General features: G+C 39.2%; 1 protein-coding gene across 3 annotated transcripts in view; it reads right to left on the reverse strand.

Annotated features, from left to right (window-relative positions):
- Window positions 1–352: 352 nt before the first annotated feature.
- Window positions 353–19,445, reverse strand: part of SMAD2 (SMAD family member 2) — a 50,016-nt gene continuing 30,923 nt past the window's right edge. The window contains exons 3-12 of one of the 3 annotated variants that reach the window (XM_071425833.1): window positions 16,871–16,960; window positions 15,539–15,732; window positions 14,929–15,063; window positions 11,821–11,895; window positions 10,820–10,882; window positions 10,162–10,215; window positions 8,885–9,097; window positions 6,985–7,122; window positions 6,684–6,828; window positions 353–2,342 (exon numbers count right to left, since the gene is read on the reverse strand). In XM_071425833.1, the coding sequence (XP_071281934.1) occupies window positions 2,219–2,342; window positions 6,684–6,828; window positions 6,985–7,122; window positions 8,885–9,097; window positions 10,162–10,215; window positions 10,820–10,882; window positions 11,821–11,895; window positions 14,929–15,063; window positions 15,539–15,732; window positions 16,871–16,960 (1,231 nt within the window). In that variant the 3' untranslated portion in view covers window positions 353–2,218. The remainder of the gene's footprint in view (window positions 2,343–6,683; window positions 6,829–6,984; window positions 7,123–8,884; window positions 9,098–10,161; window positions 10,216–10,819; window positions 10,883–11,820; window positions 11,896–14,928; window positions 15,064–15,538; window positions 15,733–16,870; window positions 16,961–19,445) is intronic. The other 2 variants (XM_071425834.1, XM_071425836.1) reach the window with 2 other exon arrangements.

A 19,445-nucleotide genomic window follows, 5' to 3' on the forward strand; every position in this document is an offset into this window, starting at 1 on the left:
TTCAACTGCAAACTGCTCAAAAATGTGAGTCTGACCGGGACAAGTTGATCTTATCTGTCTCACAGCTGAAAGTAAACACCTGAGATAGCAGGATGCAACTTGATTGTGGCAGGGAAAAAATAACTGCTTTAATAAACTGCATCAGGAACAGGAGTCTGTACCACCAAACACACACAGATCCAGAACCTCCACAACAGCTGCATGGGAAGTGGTATTAGGATCTAAACTCTACCTTTCCACCCACCACATGCAGGACACTTGTAGCATTTTCCTGGGTGGATAAGGGTAACTCCTAACCTTCAATGAAAAAAATATAGAGACCAATTTATTAAAAAAAAAAAACCAACGGCCATTTTGAGAATTAAAACTTTTATTAGTGTATTCACATATTAGGCAAATGCAACACGCATGAAGCTTATTTCTTAGGTCCACAAGTTCTACCAATACATTAGTCTACTGGTAAAACTAGCACAAACTGGTAACTGCTTTGCCAATTTTTGAAAGGTGTCTGGCCCATTTTCTCAAGGCTTGATTTTTGGTATTGCTTCTATGCCCTAGTCATTATGGCATAAAAATATCCATCACTATCATCAATTCAGTCAAGTGATTAAAAGCTGTAACACTGGCCACATTTTTGTTCTCAAAGCTAAGTTATCACTAGCTGTACTTACAAAGTACAGAACTAGTGTAATTGATGAAACAATGGAAAAAAACAGACAAAGGCAATCCTGCTACTGCCACAATAACAAAAGAATGACAGACAGCTAGATCACAAGATTGTTAGTAAGATGTGTATTTTTCAAGTCAGAATAACCCTTCTATACAGTTTCCCAACCCATCCCCAACCCAGACTTATTTGTAGAATATATTTCAGAATATTTTTAATATGGTGCAGCTGTAGTGTCCAAGGGTTCACAATAACATGCACTGTCACGAAGAACCTGGAAGTCCTCCTTCGCTGGTCATACCTCAGCAACCACTATCCTAGAGGTTTTGCAGAAGCAACTACTTTTAATAACAAGGCCCATTATGACATAATGAATGCGTATGATCTGGTGTGTAAGTAAACTATAAAAGCGACTCAGATAAGAAATTTAAATTCTGTTACTGAAATATGTTAAGAAGCTGCATCTATTTAAAACCTAAACAGAGAGACTAGCTTACCCCAGGAAATAATTTTTCAAGGTATACGGCTCCAAAAACTAAACCCTATTATTTTTAGTGACATATGAAAAAATGAAAAAAATACAGATAATAAGGGGTAAGACTTATTCAATGAAGAAAAAATATAGATGTAAGGGGTAAGCCAATAACCTTGTGCACTTAATCCAGTATCCAAAGCCATGGTAAATTCTCAGTCCATGAGAAAAAAATCACTCATTTCAATGATCCAAGGTACAAAAAAGTCCCAAATTACACCACTGCCAGCAATACTGCTGGCAACAGATGCATCAACTCAAATGGGTATCAAAAAGTAGACTGCTAGTGTGATGGACACTCAGAATTTATAATATGAATTCATTTTAGGCCCCATTAAGTATATAAAGTGTCTTAAGATTTCACAGATGAATCTCAAGACATTTCTTTCCCTTCCAATGGAGGGACTTTCTCTTTAAGAACGCAGCAAAAAATTCAGCTTTTCTATAAGGAAAGTCTTTTTATGTTTAGGACAAGTTGAAAACCTGCTTATATTAAAAAATATAAAAGAATAAGGGAGCAAAGTCTTGGAATTTCATGAGATACTTGCCCCAGTCAAAAAACCAAAATTACTATTTATGGGAACTAAAATGTAGAACAGCACAATACTGTGATATTTGAGATCATGATACATTATCTGTATATATACTTAGCTATTCATGTTATTGATAACCATTAGGACACTCAATTATATACCCAATAAAAAACACCATTAAAGAGTCTTTAGAACTGTCCCTTCTTTCTGAAGAAGGCTTTTCTATACACTAAATTTTCATCTAGTATCAGAGTATAGGAAACAGAATCCACAAGGTGCTTTAACTGATGAGACCTCAAGTGCTGTTTTTTCTTTTTTCTTTTTCTTTTTTTTTCTTTTTCTTTTTTTTTTTTTTCCTTTTTAAAAAACCTTTTTAGATAGTAAACAGTTCATGGGGACCACACACAAATACTACGACAGACGAGCTGTTATATTAAGTCTGTTGACTGGACTCGGATTTTAGCCCACTGGTGACAGAGGAGAGTTTTAGGACATGCTGGAGCAGCGAACTGAAGGGGAGCCCATCTGAGTCAATACTTTGTCCAGCCACTGTAGAGGCCCGTTCAGGTGAAGCTCAATCCAGCAAGGAGTGCTTGTTACCGTCTGCCGCCTAGAAAACAAAGAATAGGGAAAAGTCACTCCACTGGGTTGGTGGCACCAGGTTTTGGTAGCAGGGGAGGGGCTTCTGCCAGAAGCTGCCACAAGCTTCCCTTCTGTCTGGCAGAGATATCCTTTGACAGCTCTGAAGATGGACATGCTGCTGGTCAAGGCTGGGCCAGTTAGGAATGGTGACGTCTCTGGGATAACAGATTTAAGAAAAAAAAGAGGTTGTTACCCAGTTTTAATCGCCACAGAAGAGCAGGGTGAGAACAAGTGAGAGGAACAACTCTGCAGACACAAAGGGCAGTGGAGAAGGAGGGGCAGGAGCAGCTTCAGGCACCAGAGCTGAGATTCCCCTGCAGCCCATGGAGGGCACCAGGGTTGCAGAGATGCACCTGCAGCCCCTGGAGGAGCCCATGCTGGAGCAGCCTGTCCCTGAAGGACCACACCCCTTGGAAGTGTGATCCATGTTGCAGCAGTTCATGGAGAATTGTTGCCCATGGGATGGACTCACACTGGAGAAGTTCATGTAGAACTGTCTCCTGTGGGAGGGACCCCACACTGGAGCAGGGGAAGGATTCCAACTCCTCTTCCTGAGCAGCGGCAGGAACAACACCTGAAGAACTGACAATGACACACATTCCTACCTCCCTTTGGGGGAGAAGGTAAAGCTGGCAAGGGGTAAAGGTGTTTTAGGTCCTATTTTACTTCTCATTATCTTGCTCTGGCTGTGTAAGCAATAATTCATTCAATAATTCTGATTCAAGTCTGTTTTTCCCAAATGGTATTTGGTGAGGGTCTCTCTTGGTCTTTATCTCATGACCATTTTGCTCTATTTTCTCCCCCCAGTACAGCTGTGGACAGGAGTGAGAGAGCTACTTTGGTGGCTGCCTGGAATCCAGCCAGAGGGCAGGTTCAGCTGCCACAAAATTCTGCATCATATGATTAGATATGTTTCCATCCATATCTAGTACACAGAGATAAAAATCTGTAACTATTACCATAACTGTTACTAAACCTTTTCCAGAAAAAAAAAGTCCCAGAACTCCAAAGCATTTCACATATGTAAGACAAATCAATAGTTACATGCTTGTCCATAATACATGAAGAATATTTCACCCTGGAGAATAATAACACCAGTATTTTCTTCAAGTGCCACATCAAGAGCCTTACTTCTAAAAAGAAATTCAGAAATGAAGGTTGCCCAGCTGATGCAGTGTTCACACTGCAAACAACTGGGTGCAGCTGTATCTCAACCTTTCAAGGGTCTGCATGCATAACTGGATAACTGGATTTGAATTTTGTAGACAGCTACTGAGAAATATGGAATAGAAACCCTTGGCTCTGCATTGCCAGCGTGGCCAATAGCACAATGCTATGGTGCTATAAGCTCTGGCTTTTTGAGGTAAACTACATGATGAATGTACCAAGGAAATTGGTAGATGTAGTCAGAAACGCTGTATCAAAACACAGTGTGTGGTTGCATTGTGCTAACTGATGGTATCTCAAAGGAACACCAAACTTTATTTCTGATTTCCCGTAATCTTACACACTTCTACATGTGTTTTGTAGTATAACATCCTCACAGAAACAACTGAAGTAGAAATTGGGTTTCCCTTGTCTTTTATACTAACTTGCCTATAATTTTCCACAATAGAAGACCTTATTTAAATACCATATAGCAAATTTCAGTAAAGCTGAAGGACTGACAACCATAAAAGCTTCATTCTCTTTCCCATATACCTTTGTTTCACAGATCTGTTATTCAAACATCTTCCTTCTCATCTCCAAAGTAAAGAAATCAGTATTGGACAAAACAAACTCTGCCTGAGAAATCCTATTTCACTGTACCCACTCTAGGCATGGGAGTTTTCCCTAACCAGATTGGCAGGACAATGGTTGCTAAGCCAGTTTTTCGTAGTAATTCCAGCTATCCCAAGATTCAAAGGCAGCAGATTAGTCAGACACAAACAGAGCTCCTTCATTTTTACTGTCAGCACTGCAGCCCTTTGCTTTAAGGAAATCAGTTTATATAAACAGAAGAACTGAAAAGGCAGAAAAATTAGGACAGTGAAGATTGATTTCAAAAGTTTCACATTTTCTAGGAGATGACAGCAGCTGGGTCTGTGCTCTTTCAGCCCTTTATAAAACAGTTATCTTAGCCCCAAATGCCTATGCCAAAATGAAGTGATACAACAGAAAAACAAATCTAAACCACAGGAAATATAGTTCCATTTACTCTTGAATCCTCTCCCAAAGAAGGAAGTTCATTATTCCACCACTGTCAACTCTCCTACAATGTGTTTCACAACACAATTCCTCAAAATTTTACAACTGGTTCAGTTCAACAATCGTCCCTTTGCACCACGCTGGTAAAAACTGGTAAAATAGTGAAAGTCACTGAGCAACCATCTTAAAGCTAAAAACTCAACCTCTTCAACCCAAAGGTTTCCAGTTCAAAGATCACTAATTACCTCTGCTGAACTTTCTTTAGAAGATGATCCCAGACCTGGAGAGTTCCTGTGCTAACACAAACATTTGACTGGTGATCTGAACTTCTACCATCCCCAATTTGGGCCAACATGTAACAAAGCAAAAAGCTTTGTTAGGTATTGTGTCTACCAAGCCTATAAAACATATCACCTTGCTGTACCAGCACATTTATGCACATATGCTCAAAGTGAAAGTAATGCTTTGCCTTTGCCTAAGCCCGTTCTATGAGAAAGGTTTTTTCACATAATAATGAAGCACAGATGTTTTAACAAGAGTGATGGGGTTTACAGTGTTTCCTGATCCATTTCAACAAGTCAAGCTACATTAATTCAAATTCAAGGTTGTGTCATTGGAGCCACCTCTTCTTGCTCTAATCCCATATTTACAAGCTTTGTGTATCTGTAATTTAATAACATCATCTTAAAGAGATGTGCAAAGAAATTAGTTCATCATGAGTCAGTAACCAGTTTTTGTGCCGTTTTGGCAGCGCTACCACTGCAGCTTTTTCAATCCTACGGTCTACAAACAGTTTATAGACCAACCACCAACATTCTCCCCACTCAGAAGTAACTTTAACAAAAGCCTCCCCACAGTTTTAAACCAGCACTTACACTCACTTCAAGATGCCTCTATATAATCTGACTGATTAAGCCTTTCTTCTGCTCAGATTTGAATGTTGTATTTAATTATGCCTAAGTGTATACATACTCCTTCAGAGCCAAATCCAATAGCTCTTTAAACCTGAGCCAGATTTTTTTCTTACTTCTTCCTAACAAAGAGGTACCAGTTTATTCCATTACTCAAATTTCTCATTTCATCTCATTAGACTACTACAAAATTGGCTTCATCTAGCTGAGAAACCTCCCCCACATACTGACACTGCTATTTACATGTATGTATTTCAAGAGCAGATAAAGGAATCAACCCAAGTGGAGCCTACACACCATTATTCAACTTCAGAAATTATATGGCTTTTAAAAAATCATTATGTATTGCATTAGGATATTGAGTTGTCAAACTTCATTCTTTCAGTGGACAATTTCTAGAGAGGTTTAAGAGATTTGTTTAAAACCACAGGTCTAGCTCTCCAAAATAATGAAATCTTTAGAACTGCTCAGTTAGAAGTCAATTCCTTTTCTTCTTGAATTTCCATACTGCATTAAAAACAGGCACTGTCCTCAACTACCACTTTTCATTTGTGCTAATAGAGAACACAATTGGAATCTATTCCAAAGCAGATAGAATGCTATTTCTTTCCACTCAAAGAACTGTTTTTAGAAGTTTTACTACATAAACACAATCATTTCACTCCTGCAATGCTTTTTCCACTGCAAGTTCCAAAATACTTGCCATCCCTTAGATGCATGCTCTCCAGCTGTTCCATTCTGCAAGAGGCACTGCCCGTCTCTCCGTTGGGTACCACCAACCCCATCCTGCACCACAGCCTAAGGAGCTCATGCTACAGGCAGAGCAGGACAGAGACCAGAATGACTGCAAGTCTAACACACAGCAAATAATCTCACAGCACAAACTGTGGAACTTTGAGATGATGGCGTGGATTTCACCACAACATGCAAGCCAGCAGGGCTGAGCAAGGAACGGAACTTTGACGACATTCCTTGCTCAACAGTTGGCTTCAATGCAACACTAAAATCAGTTTATGGACTTTGTAACTTAGCAGTTCCATAGCTGAGGGGGGGAAAAAAGGAAAATATGGGTTCAATTTGCAGACAGCATATCCACAATAGCAGCAAGAAGTCTGTATGAATGGCTTTCAAGCCAGAGAGAAATGCTATACTAGTGAAAAAATGAAAACCATTAACTCTAAATTTAAGTACAAAGGAGGTTCTTTTCTTACCTGTATTCAGCCCCCCATCCTTTAACAAAGCTCATTCTTATGGTACACATTCTAGTAAGCTGATAAACTGCTTCAAAGCCCTGATTCACAGATTGAGCCAGAAGAGCAGCAAATTCTTGGTTATTAAAGATTTTTAGATTGCATCCTATAAAGAGTCAAAAAGGTACAGTCAGTGAATACACTTGCATTTGTTACACAGAAGCCTGAATCTATGAAGAAATTACAAAAAAGGAAAGCAAACGTCACTCAGTGAACACCTCCACTGGGTATTTTCACCCGAGACCTCTGGTAGGCCACTAACCTGGAGGAATTTTGCACACAGTTGCAGGATGCCAGCCGTATCTTTGATTGCAGTTGGGGCTCTGAACGAAGATCGCGCTATCACTCAGGCACTCGGCAAAAACCTCTCCGCCAATGTAATACAGACGCACTCCCCTGCCTGTAGCAAAATTCAAAAGAACTCCAGTTGTGGTATGACTAGATTAGGGAACAAGGAAGTTTATTTTTAAGAGAAGGCCAAGGTTTTTCTTTACAACACAAACAGAAATCAATTATCTACACGACCTCACTGCTGTGCTGACAGCTGTAGCAGGAGCAGAAAACAATTACATTGCATTTTTCTCCCATGAATGCAAAATTTATGAAGGAAAAGCAGAATAATTTTGGGTCAAAAGTTAAAGAGCCTTTTTTAGCCATATAATGGCTTGTAACCAAATCCAAGTTCAGAAGTAGTGTTCATAAAACAGAATTAAAACTTGTGCTAATATTAAACCATTGTATGTGAAGCAGCACAGGCCACTATGGTCAAAAGAGAAAACATAAGATCACCACTGCAACACTCTCTGCTTACATACACCCACATTATTTCACAACCCACTGCATAATCCTGTGCTGCTTTAACAAAAACAATATGACTTCATTTAGCCCTATTACAAAAAAAAACCCAACAAACTGTGAAAAAAAAAAAAATCTCGATTTTCCACCTTTCAATTGTTACTTTGTTCTGTCTCTGAGTGGAAAACAAATCTGCATGGTTTATTTCTAGCAGAAAGTAAATAATGTGCAAATGATCTCCCAGAGAGAACTATTTATAATTAACAGATACTTTAGAGGCCATAGTTTCCATTTGCCTTTTTCATTAAAACAATTTTTTCAAACAAAATGTGAGCTCCCTCTATCAAAGAGTAAGGGCTCATCAGATTTTTGCTTTTCCTCTTCATTGATCATTTTGACCAGTCAGCACAAGCACAGCCTAGGTTTCTGCACATCTAAAATTTTATTAGACAAGCATCTGGATTTGGCATTTGGACTTGGCATAAAAGGAGTCAGTTCTACTGAAGAGGTTGAAATTTTACTGCAAGTAAAAATAACAACAACAACAACAACAATCTCGTAAATGTTGCTAATGAAAGTATCCAGAAAAAAAAAAAAAAAAAAGAATGAAGGTAGTTTATTGAAGAACCTGAAATCAAGACCTTGCATTGCAGAAAACAACATTCTTGACTAACCATTACAAAGAAAACCTTAATCATGTCAAAACAATGGGTTCTCAATAGCAGCTTTCCCCATTTCAGAAAAGAATCCAGAATTTCATTCTATCAGTGTCCATTCTGCATTTTATAAACTACAGTAAACTATGCAACATGGGAATATTTTGTAATTAAAGCTTAAATTTCAATTACAAGCAATTCTGAATATAAATGCTGCCCAGGGCAGAGTGGTCCATTGAGGATGCTGGAAGCCACAAATCTGCCCCCTGGGATGCTTTGGTCCATCATCATTTCCCAGAAGGCAAGAACAGCAATGTGAGCTACTGGAGTGCCACACAGTAGAGTGGCTTCCTCCTGTGCTGCCCTGAGGGTGACAGCTGTGTGACTGCAGCTGCCACCAGCTGTGGGGCTACCGAGTGAGGAAAGGCAGCTCCTTTCAGCTCCAGCCATCACTACATCTCTTCCCAGCTCAAACTGGCTTCAGCAGCAGAAGCTGCCATGCTTCTTCCTAACTTCAGAAGCAGTGACTGTGTCTTTCCACTTCTGTTCTCAGCCAGTGAGACCAAACTATCCTTGACAAGCCCTGAGAGATATGGCTGATGGCTGGCTGCACAAGGGTGAAAGGAACCCAACACACATCCTACCTGGGTCATTCCAGATAATTTAACCAACAAAATGAAATTAAACAGTTAAAAGATCAGAGATCTTTACCTATATGTCGCCTTGTCATTTCCACTGTAGCATTTCTGTTTACATTGGAAAGCAGACCTAGACAAAATCGCTCTGAATTTGATGGATCTGTAAAGCCATCTACAGTCAGGGAAGGCTGAGACGCATGGAAGGTTTCTCCCACTCTTTGATTCAACTCATAATATGCTATTGAACACCAAAACGCAGGCTCCGAGTAAGTAACTGGTTGCAAGTCTAAAAAAAAATTTTAAAAACCAAACTTAACACAGATTTTTGAGGCTGAAAGTAGATCGATCTACCCTGCTATTTGTCTCTCCCAGAAATGACAGCAGTAGTCTCCTCAAACTATTCAAACTATATTTTGCTTGCTGTCCTTTTTACCTACTTCAGTAAATAGAATGGAATTCAATCTTCCACACAAGGGAAGGAGGAGGGGAAGAAGGGATGATCTAATCTGACCACAGCTCATTTAGTTCAGTACTTGCATTTTGCTCGGCAAAATGATTAAGCTAATGGTGCTCTGAGCGCCAGACGTTGAGACATTCCTGTTGCCTTTTCTGTAGCTTGCAAACATTTTGGCAGCATTAAAGAAAAGATTAAACTATCAAACACTGAACAACACAAAGGAAAAAAAATAATATGAAAATCATGTTCTTTTGTATTACACTCTCCCTTTAGATAAAGGTAGTTCTAAGCTACTTTATTGTCCCCTATTAGAGACTCTTCCCTCTATCTTCAGGTTTTTTTCTTCACTGCTTCCCCTTTTTACCTACCCTAATTACTTACTCAGCGTTCTGCATTTTCCTGTCACATCCTGTCACCATTCCTTAAACAAACCCATGGCAATCTGATCTTCCTGCGGCACTTGACACACAGCAATAGCACTGGATCAAAGCAGGTGGGCTACTAATGTGGGAGCAACTACTGTGCTGTGGCTACAGGTGAAACAGTACATGAGAAGAGCAGCAGAACACACACACAAGGGAGACAGCAAGTCTGGGCAGCATCACGGAGAGGCAAACATCCTTTTAAACTATTCATTTTATAAATGCAATTCCTGCACACACAAAGATACCACTCCTTCTCTTTGCTATGAATTCAACAGGTACAGAAATAGAGTAATTGTTAACAAGTGATTAACCCAGCCCCATTATGCTTAACACCAGGAAGCCAACACAACAGTAACCTCTTAATATAGCTCTTAATTTCTTACAGCACATTTTCACTTTTAAAGTAATTACATATATAATGAAGAATCACTACACATGGAGAAATAATTGTAAGTATTTCCAGCTTACCCAGGCTATGATTAACTGGAGAGAGAGTACTAGGAGACAGCTCTGCCGGAGATCCTGTTGAAGCAAGACAGACAGGTTTCAGAGCAAATGTTTTTTGTTATTTCAGACCAGTAGGCCATTATCTACATCAGGTTCTCACTGAAGTTTTTCAGAGTAAGAAAGGTCAGTTTTCTGGAATATCACACAGTTACTCTGAATTAGGATTTCATTCAATCTTCCAGACCTCTGGGTAACCACCCCCCTCCCCCCGCCCCGACCCCGTAAAGATTAAATTAACTTAGCATTGTATTTGGCAGAACTCTGCCACTTTGTGCACACTCTCAACGTTATTTATGCACTTCTCCGATGAGAAGGTAGTGATTTCCCAAATTCAGTAAAAAAAACAGGTAAGAAAGAGTTGATGAGACAAGCAAGACATTGCCTCTCTGTTCTCAAAGGAAAAGGGTTATCTTGGAAAAGACCTTCCAGTATCTGAAGGGAGCCTTCAAGAAAGTTGGAAAGGGATTGTTTACAAGAGCAGGTAGTGACAGGAAAAGAGGGAAAGTCTTCAAACTGAAAGAGGAGAGATTTAGATTAGATATTGGGAAAAAAAATCTTTATGCTGAGGATGGTGAGGCCCTGGCACAGGTTTCCCAGAGAAGCTGTGACTGCCCCATACCTGGAAGTGTCCAAGGCCAAACTGGACAGGGCTGGGAGCAACCTGGGGTAGTGGAAGGTGTCCCTGGTGGAAAGAGACGGTCTCTAAGGTCCCTTTTATCCCAAACCATTCTATAATTTATGATTCTATGATCACCAGAAAAGAGCAAGCTAGATTTCCTCATTTGAGGAAATAATTCTTTCCCAGAAGGAGGAATTTAAACACTCATAAAAACATGAACTCTCCAACATAATTTGCACACAAGGTGGCAAAATACAGAAAGGCTTTCCCAGAAACATTCCTACAGTTACCACTGATGTCAGGCTGTTTTAATTAAGGTATTTATTGTCACATAGTGGGAAAATATTGCAGTTCTTACAGAAACTGGTGCAGCGGATTTCAACTTACTGAAAATGGTTGCTAACATTAGCTAACCAAGCACACTCAAGTCTGCCAACACACAGCAGGAGGTTCTTACCCAGCACATTAACTGTGCTTTGTCCAAGTCTAAGATTAACCACATTATCTAGAAACCCCTACATAAAAAGGCACAAATGCCGTTACTTTTGCCACAGAACCTTCCACACAAGAACTAATTTGAAACATGGCAGAAGTGGTAAGTTTGTCAGAGTTAGAGACAGGTTCTCAGAACACAGACTGTCTGTACCTTGTTTAGGCCAACAGACACTGTGCTTCAATGAACCTGTTTGCTGGGGAATGGTTGAAACCAATTAGCTATTAAAATCTATTTTAAGGGTTTCTGGTCAAGTCTTAATTAGACTTGTATGCTTCTGTTACAGAACAAATGTAATATACTTAATAAGTCACAGAATGTATTAGAAGCATTTCCCTGGCAAAAAACTGCTTTGTTCATTAAAGACTGAAAGTGGTATTTTAGGCATAAACCACCAGTTTTTACAGAGGAAAACTGCAATCATCTTTTGGGCTGAATTCATGCTCCTATGCAGAGGGATCCCAGCTAGTAATACAAAGCTTTGAAAGTGATGAAAAATAAATTTTACCTGTATCCATGCTTTGGTTCAGCTGCTGGTCACTTGTTTCTCCATCTTCACTGATATATCCTGGAGGAGGTGTTTCTTATAAAAAAAAAAAAGAAAAATCCACCAATTTGTAAAATGACTAGGAAAACTTCTGGAAGATCTAAGTCTTGTGCATTTTGTCATGGCATCTTCATGAGCTCTGTTACACCTACCTGAACACTGAATCTGAATGTCATTTTGCTGTCCCTTTTTCCTTACAGTAGGACTTCAAACATGTTACCTGCCTTATTGGTATGTAAAATGTTTCTTCTTTTGTATGTCAGTCAGTTGCTGAAATTTGTTATATAAATATCAGAATCCTTGTTTGTTCCATTTAAGACAAGATGCTGTCACTACAACGAGTAACAATTTTGCAATTGTGATCAACAGCTTTCATATTTAGTAGAATCACAAATGAAAAAAACCATCTGGTGATTTCCACAAAAAAATAACGTGAGCTGTCTTCATGTAGGATAACCATCAGATCAGATACCCTCCCACACCTTACTGAAGTTGTTAGATTTAAAGGTTGTTTTTCAGTTCAGTCCCCAAATACATATTTCTTCCATACACAACAGCTGATTTGACTAATTTATAACTATATTAACTTAAAATACTGCACAAGTTCTGTTACTGTTACCACAAATACTTCTAAGCTCTATTAAAACTATAATCTACTGTTTTAACTAGCTTTCTTTAAAGACAGAATTTTACAGACCAAAGCAAATTCAGTACCAACTTTGAAGCATTCTGATACCAGAAACTGTGTCTAATTCCTCTGAAATATCTTCAAAACCCAGGAGAGTATGCATGTTCCTTTTCTCCACTCAAGATGTTCTTTGTAATCCAGATAACGAGTTAACCAACTGCCTTTCAGGAAATAAATTTCTTTGAACTGGGCAAATGTCTTTTCCTACATCTTATAGGCAAAACCTGTGTTTCTTTAGTGAAAGTGTTTGAAGCTAACTATCTCTACAATCACCTTAGCATTGTCTCTGAAACTTCCAGAGGTTAAACACCTTTAATTACACTATTACCAAACAGTAGAAATTTAAAGATAAAGCCGTTTTGCTTAAGAAATAAAATAAAGTTATAACAAGCATCATGTCTGAGATGTACTGCAATATTGTGAGATCAGAAGGAAACCAGTGAGAGGAAACTAGATTAAGTCAGTTGATTAAATTAAAATTAACTGAGAGAATTTTATCTTTGATTCATTCTATGTGCTAAGTATAGACATGACAGAATTCAATTCAAAAGGACAATTAAAGGAAATCATCACTAGTAAGAAATATGATAACAAAAATCATATCCATTTTGAAGATTTTTACAGCATTCATTGTGATAAAGGGGACTCCACCCTTCCCCTAATCATAAACCCACAGCTAAGCCCACAGCTGTGGCAAAAGGTCAATACACATTTCTAATCCAACCCATGACTCCTGTTTCCAGTTGCTAATCTAGGCTCTTTGGCACAGATTGCTTTCCATGTCTAGTCTCTGCCCAAACACAGAAGATTTACTCTACCTAGTACTATTAGCAGTTTAGGGTCAGAGGTTGAGCACCACACAGCTGGAAATGAACACTTAGGTGAGGCACCGAAAATTTAGAGCTTGAGTGCTGCCGGAAGTGCGGATGATGCAGCTCAGCCCATCCAGAACCTGAACTGGAACATGCAGCTCCCAAAGGCCACCCTGCTCCTTCTCTCTTGCAGATCAAGTACTGAGACAGGTCTGGGGTACAAACCTACCAGATGTGAGCCTGCCCTCGCACTGAAGAAAACGGTTCTCTGAAAAAGGCTATCAAGGCACACAAGGCTTATCAGAACCCAGCCAAGCATTCCAGATTAAGTCAGAAAGGTCAAATAAAGTAAGATACCACAATACGAGCACAGGAGGAGGGTGTCAGTGACAAAGAGAAGGAGGTGTGGTTACCTGCATAAACATTTGAAGATCATGTGAATGCCTACAATCACCTTGAGCAAACTTCCTGCAAATAACTACTTTAGCTCATTTCCATAGTACTGATTTGCAGAAAGTGGCTTTCCAGTAAGATGTTTGCAAACCTTACCAAAAGCCTTCAGTTTGAGTTAAAGTATAAGCAAGTTAAGAAAGCAACACCAACTCCTAGTGCCTTAAATTGCTCTATAAAGGTGGAAACAGATGTGGCCAAAATAAAACAGAAAGGTCAAATTAATTGATTGTTGATCCATTTCAACTCTTGGATATATTTAAAGAAAACACAAGAAACATTCTGCTTAAGACCTGTAAATACAACTTGTACATTGCACATATTTGAGTTTTGGGGCAGTCATCTCATTCTTTCAGAGACTCCAGATGTGAATTTTCAGCTTGTAACATGAATGCATTAAACATTTATGAGCAAACTTCAGCTTCACTTGGTTTTACACTCCATGCGACTTCCTGAAGAGATAGGAAACAGGAAGTTGGGGCAGGAAAAAAAGGTCACTGATTTTGTTTCAATGAGGGTAACAGGGTTTCAGGTGCAGCAGATTAGCATTGTTTGTTTTGGGGTGGAAAAGGGGGAAAAGAGAGGGAGGAAAAGCTCTTTAACAGTTCAGTATTGTTAGGTTGCTCTTTCATACAGAAAGATAAAACAATATGCACACAACAGTAACAAAAAGCTAAAGCAGACCACTACTGACGTGAACTACAGATCAAGACATTTAAGTCACTGCTTTGCAACTTAAAAGTCTTCTCCACATATTACATAGGATGGGATTGAGCATCAGTTTATTACTCAATCTCAAATGCTCAGCATTTGGCAACCCCTTGCATGTTTATGAAAGAGGCTTAAAGCAGAAAGTGAAGATCTACTGTGGACTTATTAGCATTCTGAATCTCAAGTCAGCTATTGTGAAATGACAGCAATAGAGTTTCATGCAGGATCATGTTCTGCAAACAACACTGTTTAGGTATTTCCACTGGAACTAGTACATGAGATCAACTAAATATGATTTAGTGGTGCATATTTCAATTAATTTGATCATTTACAAGGATGAAATGACCATCTTTGTTCCAGTGGCACAGTGTCAGAACATGCTGTCTAGAGTGGGAGTTAAGAAAATACCTGGTATGTAATTGCTCTGTGGCTCAATCCCAGCTGGAAAGTTAGTGTTCTCAGGAATGGAATGGGTATAGTCATCCAGAGGTGGCAGCTCCGTCAGGATCTCAGTGTGCCGTGGCACGAGCACAGGAGGCAAGACTGGAAAGGCAAAATTCAAAAAATCACTGGTAATCAAAACACACAATTTTGTGAGCTAAAACTAAAAAAAATAAATCTAAAACATCTAAGAGCTTCTTCAGATGTTTTGAAATCTTCTGAAACTCAGCACTGCTAATACTACATTTGCACAGCTAGGTACTGGAAGAGATATGATTCCTGAGGTGCCTTAAATAAGACCATTTCACATTAGCAAAGGTAAATCAACTTTTCTGTCCCATCCAGTCTGAATTGCACCTGGCCAGCTGGAAATTGCTAGCAGTCCTGGAAGTGTTTATAAACACATTTGTAAAGATTTTTCGGTACCTTTACTATTAAAAACTTTCAGGGATATGATCTCAAAAAGAATCTTTTACTTCTATCAAGAGAGGACCTTTCTCTCATTTTTCATTTAAAACATTACGCTGAATAAACACAAACAGATGCTGACACAGAAAGCCAGAAGCAGTCCTCCTACCTGGTGTCTCCACTCTCTGGTAGTGGTAAGGGTTTACACATACTTCATCCTTTTTAAGATTAAAAGCATATTCACAGTTTTCGATTGCCTTAAGTTCATGGTGGCTGTGCAGGTCTGGCCAGCGCCACAGGCGGCAGTAAATGACATGGGGCAGTCCCTTGCGGTGAGACACCTGCAGGCGGCCATCGAGGGATCTGCAGGGGAAAGATGTGGAGAAGCATTTACAGACTGCGCGCTGCCTCGGTCCCTCCAGCAACAGAGTACACACATGGGCAGCTCATTCTCAGAATTCAGTGCGTTGACTCTGCTACTGACATCTATACCCTAATTGAAAGGCTTCAAATGCAATGAAAGTGATCGTATCAAGCAATGTCAACTCATGTTTGAGCTGCTCAAATTAGTGCCAGTGAATTTAGACTTCATTAAAAGCCACTTACATACAACCCAGTATTTAGAATGATTGCTTCATATACTTTTTTTTTTAAATGCAGAAAACAGTTGTTAAAAATAAAATCACACACTTAATGGTCCCTTCCACTGCTAAAGGCACCTCAAGGCTTTGCTGTGGCATGGATGCTTTATGGTTTTAAGCATAAGAACTCCCACAGGACTGCAAATAAGCCTATAAGCAGTCAGCTGCCCAAGTGATCCACATGGCAGTATAACTGCAATACAAAACACATGAATGCACATCTTGTAAGGGCTGTACAGTTTATCTTCTTCACTTCGTCTGCCTTGCTACCAGCTGAAAATGTTTTGCTAGTTTTAAGACAGACTGCATATGCTTACACAAATGCAGATGTTATGATTGTTATGGGATGGGAGACAAACCTCAATACACAAATCAAGTAATGTGACATGAAAAAATAAAGACCCTGTTTAGAATTTGCCCACCATTAAGTACTGAAGAATTTACAAACAATTCTTTAGTAGCTCATATCTGAGCCAATTAGCAAGATTTAACTGAAAGCTTGTGGCATACAAAGCAGTCTAAACACTTTGTAAGATTAGGTCTAAAGAATTAAGTTTTCCAATTTTGTTAATATAAATACCAAATCACATTAGAGCTCGCATTTTACAAGTCTTCCCATTCTTTCAATAGCACTGGCGTGAAAAAGGAGTAATAATAGAATTAAGAGTTTCATTGGTCAAAACATCAGCTGTGAACATACTGATTTCTACACTGGCAAGGAAATACTTCAAAATGCTGTACCATGAGAGGCCTAGGAATCATTTTAGTCTATTTTACAGCTAAAGCATCCCATTACAGACCCTCCAAAGCCAATCCCTCCCACAAGATTTTTATGATGCGAGAGAGGGCAGAATATTCACCTGGTTTGTTCAGAGAAGCTGTAAAGGCCTGCTGTATCCCACTGATCTATCGTGTTTGGTGTACTCAGTCCCCAAATTTCAGAGCAAGTGCTGTGCATAAATTGAAAACAAAAACAAAAAATTGATATGAATATGGAACATGGTTATTCAAAACACCATGAGGTCAAACATGGAAAAATGTACAGAATACTTCCTTTCACATAGAAGATAGAGCACTGTTAGACTGGCATTTAAACTGACATCTCATGCTATATTTTCTATATGAAGGAGGCTATCAAAATGGAACAAGTGATTCAAGGTAAATGACAAATGTTTTTAAAGGTGAACAAGTTCTCAGGTTTCAAGTAATTGATACAGTTGCAATGTTCCTTAAAACAGGCAAAACTTCCTCAGCCTAGTTCTTTACAAAATTCAAATTTAAAAGGCAGTTTCTGGGTTGGGTTGGTTTTGGGTTTTTTTGTTTTTGTTTGTTTCTAAACATAAACTGCTCTAAGACTTCAAACAAAGGCCATGTGTATCCAAAACTGAATATCACAATCTAAAGTTCAAGTATCACCACTTGATTCATCAGCATTAATCTCATTTTCCATGCACAGACTAATTTGTTGCTATTCTGAAAAACAAATTCAAACTCTGAAGAAAAACACATTATAGCTGATATTAGCTGTTTTCTGTACTCTCCTTGATTAAACAGCTAAATATTCTTTCACACAGTGTACAAAACCGAATGTTTTACAGTATAGTACCTTAAGATTCAACTATCAAATATCATTAATTGCTAAATCAATCAGGAGAAAAGGAAAGGCAGTTAAGCCTTTACCAAACTGGCTCAAGGAGCAGATCACGATGGAAAAGACAAAGGAACATTCAGTCATAGACACAAACTAAAGCAGAGGCAAATTTAAACAAAGCAAGAAAACAGCATAGGATTGCAAACAGGCAGCAGACTTTCAGAAGCATAAATGAAGCTCAGTTCTATAACATACTTGCTCAGTGACCACTGAAAATAGACACTTTATTTTATATAAGTAACATACTTATATACTCTCACTTCAGAAATGGAGAGAATTTGTTTCACAAGCAAATCTCTCCTTCCTAATTATGCAGCCTGAAGTTGGCTGGTTGCTGTATTACCTTTAAAATTAACAGCCTCTGAAAAGTTGCAACAGGAAGAATCCAAGGTCACCAAACTTCTGATTTTAAATACAAGTGTTGTGACTGAAATTTAAATTACCAAGTTTAGCTGATACACTCAAGTTTGGATTGAGTGCTTAAGAAAACAAAAGTGAGGCTTATGTTTTTATTTCTTCTCATTACACAGGGAAAATTCATTAGTATTACAAAACAAAAGAGCAGACAGCACTTCACTGGGCTTGAAACTACTGTCAGGGCTGACAACCACCTCAATTCCACAGTGACTTTTAATAAAACCAAAGTGTTGGCAGCTGGTGAAGGCAATGAATGGGTCTTGTTTCCTTCTTGCCTCTACCACACACCTCATTTCTAATGCCATCCCAGTGAGGCTGAAACATGCATGCCAGTGAGAAGCCACCCAAATCAATAAACTGGCTATCTGACCAGAGAACAAACGTGGCTGAAAATGTATGTTTTGAGTTACTTTTCAGTCAGATCACTTCTCTTTACTGTAGTTATATGAGCACTACAAAGGAGAGTGTAACTGTGGGTGGCAACAGCCTGCTTTTATCACAAATAAATATGTTAAATAAAATAAGGCCTTTTGATACATTACTGACTATAGGTACAAGTAAAACCCTGTACTAGATGAGTTTGCCTTGTAGAGAGCAGCAGAGAGCCAGAGATGAAGGCCCATTCTTTGGCAGAGATCCAGCTCTTCAGAAAAGCCAACCATCCCAAACAAGCTGCATCCAGATCTCAAGCAGCATCACAGCTCTCCCAAAGGAGTGGGCAAAGAGGGATCCTGCCCATGGCTGCATCAGCAGGGTCTGCAGCCTCTCTTTTCCACATTCCTAAGATGCAGTCAGAACCCTGGGTCACCAGAAGCTTTGCAAGGATTGAAGTAGTTGCCCTGAAGACACACGGACACCAGGGAGCACCTCTGCACTGTACTGTGTCCTTAAATATGCACCACTACTGCTGCTAAGACAGATCATCTTTACATGCAATTAGAACAATCAGCAGACACAAAGCCTGCTGCATATTAATTGACACAGTGAGCTCTGACAGCTCACTACCTTTGAGCAATGGATCCTTCATACAAAGCAGTGCTCCAAAACTGTGGAGCTGTCACACAGATTACACATTCCCAAAACTGTGGGGTGCACCACTGGTGTAAGCATGACGTTGCCATGCATTTGGTTCGCAAGGCTTTTAATAAGCATATGCAAAAGTAAAATTTCATAGCCCTTGACAAAACAAGATGAACAGGAACAGTATTTTATATTGCTAACCTCTTCTCCCTATTAATATTTAAAGCTGACAGCATATTCCACAACCTACAGAAAGACAAACAGTATCCTGAAGTGGACTGTGTGACAGAGCCACAGCTTGGAATGAAGCTCAAAACACCATGGAGGGAGGACAAGCCAAGAAGCAC

This window comes from Agelaius tricolor, unplaced genomic scaffold (assembly GCF_023055355.1).
Source record: "Agelaius tricolor isolate 1412-34295 unplaced genomic scaffold, bAgeTri1.0.p SCAF_4, whole genome shotgun sequence".
NCBI classification, from domain to species: Eukaryota; Metazoa; Chordata; class Aves; order Passeriformes; family Icteridae; genus Agelaius; species Agelaius tricolor.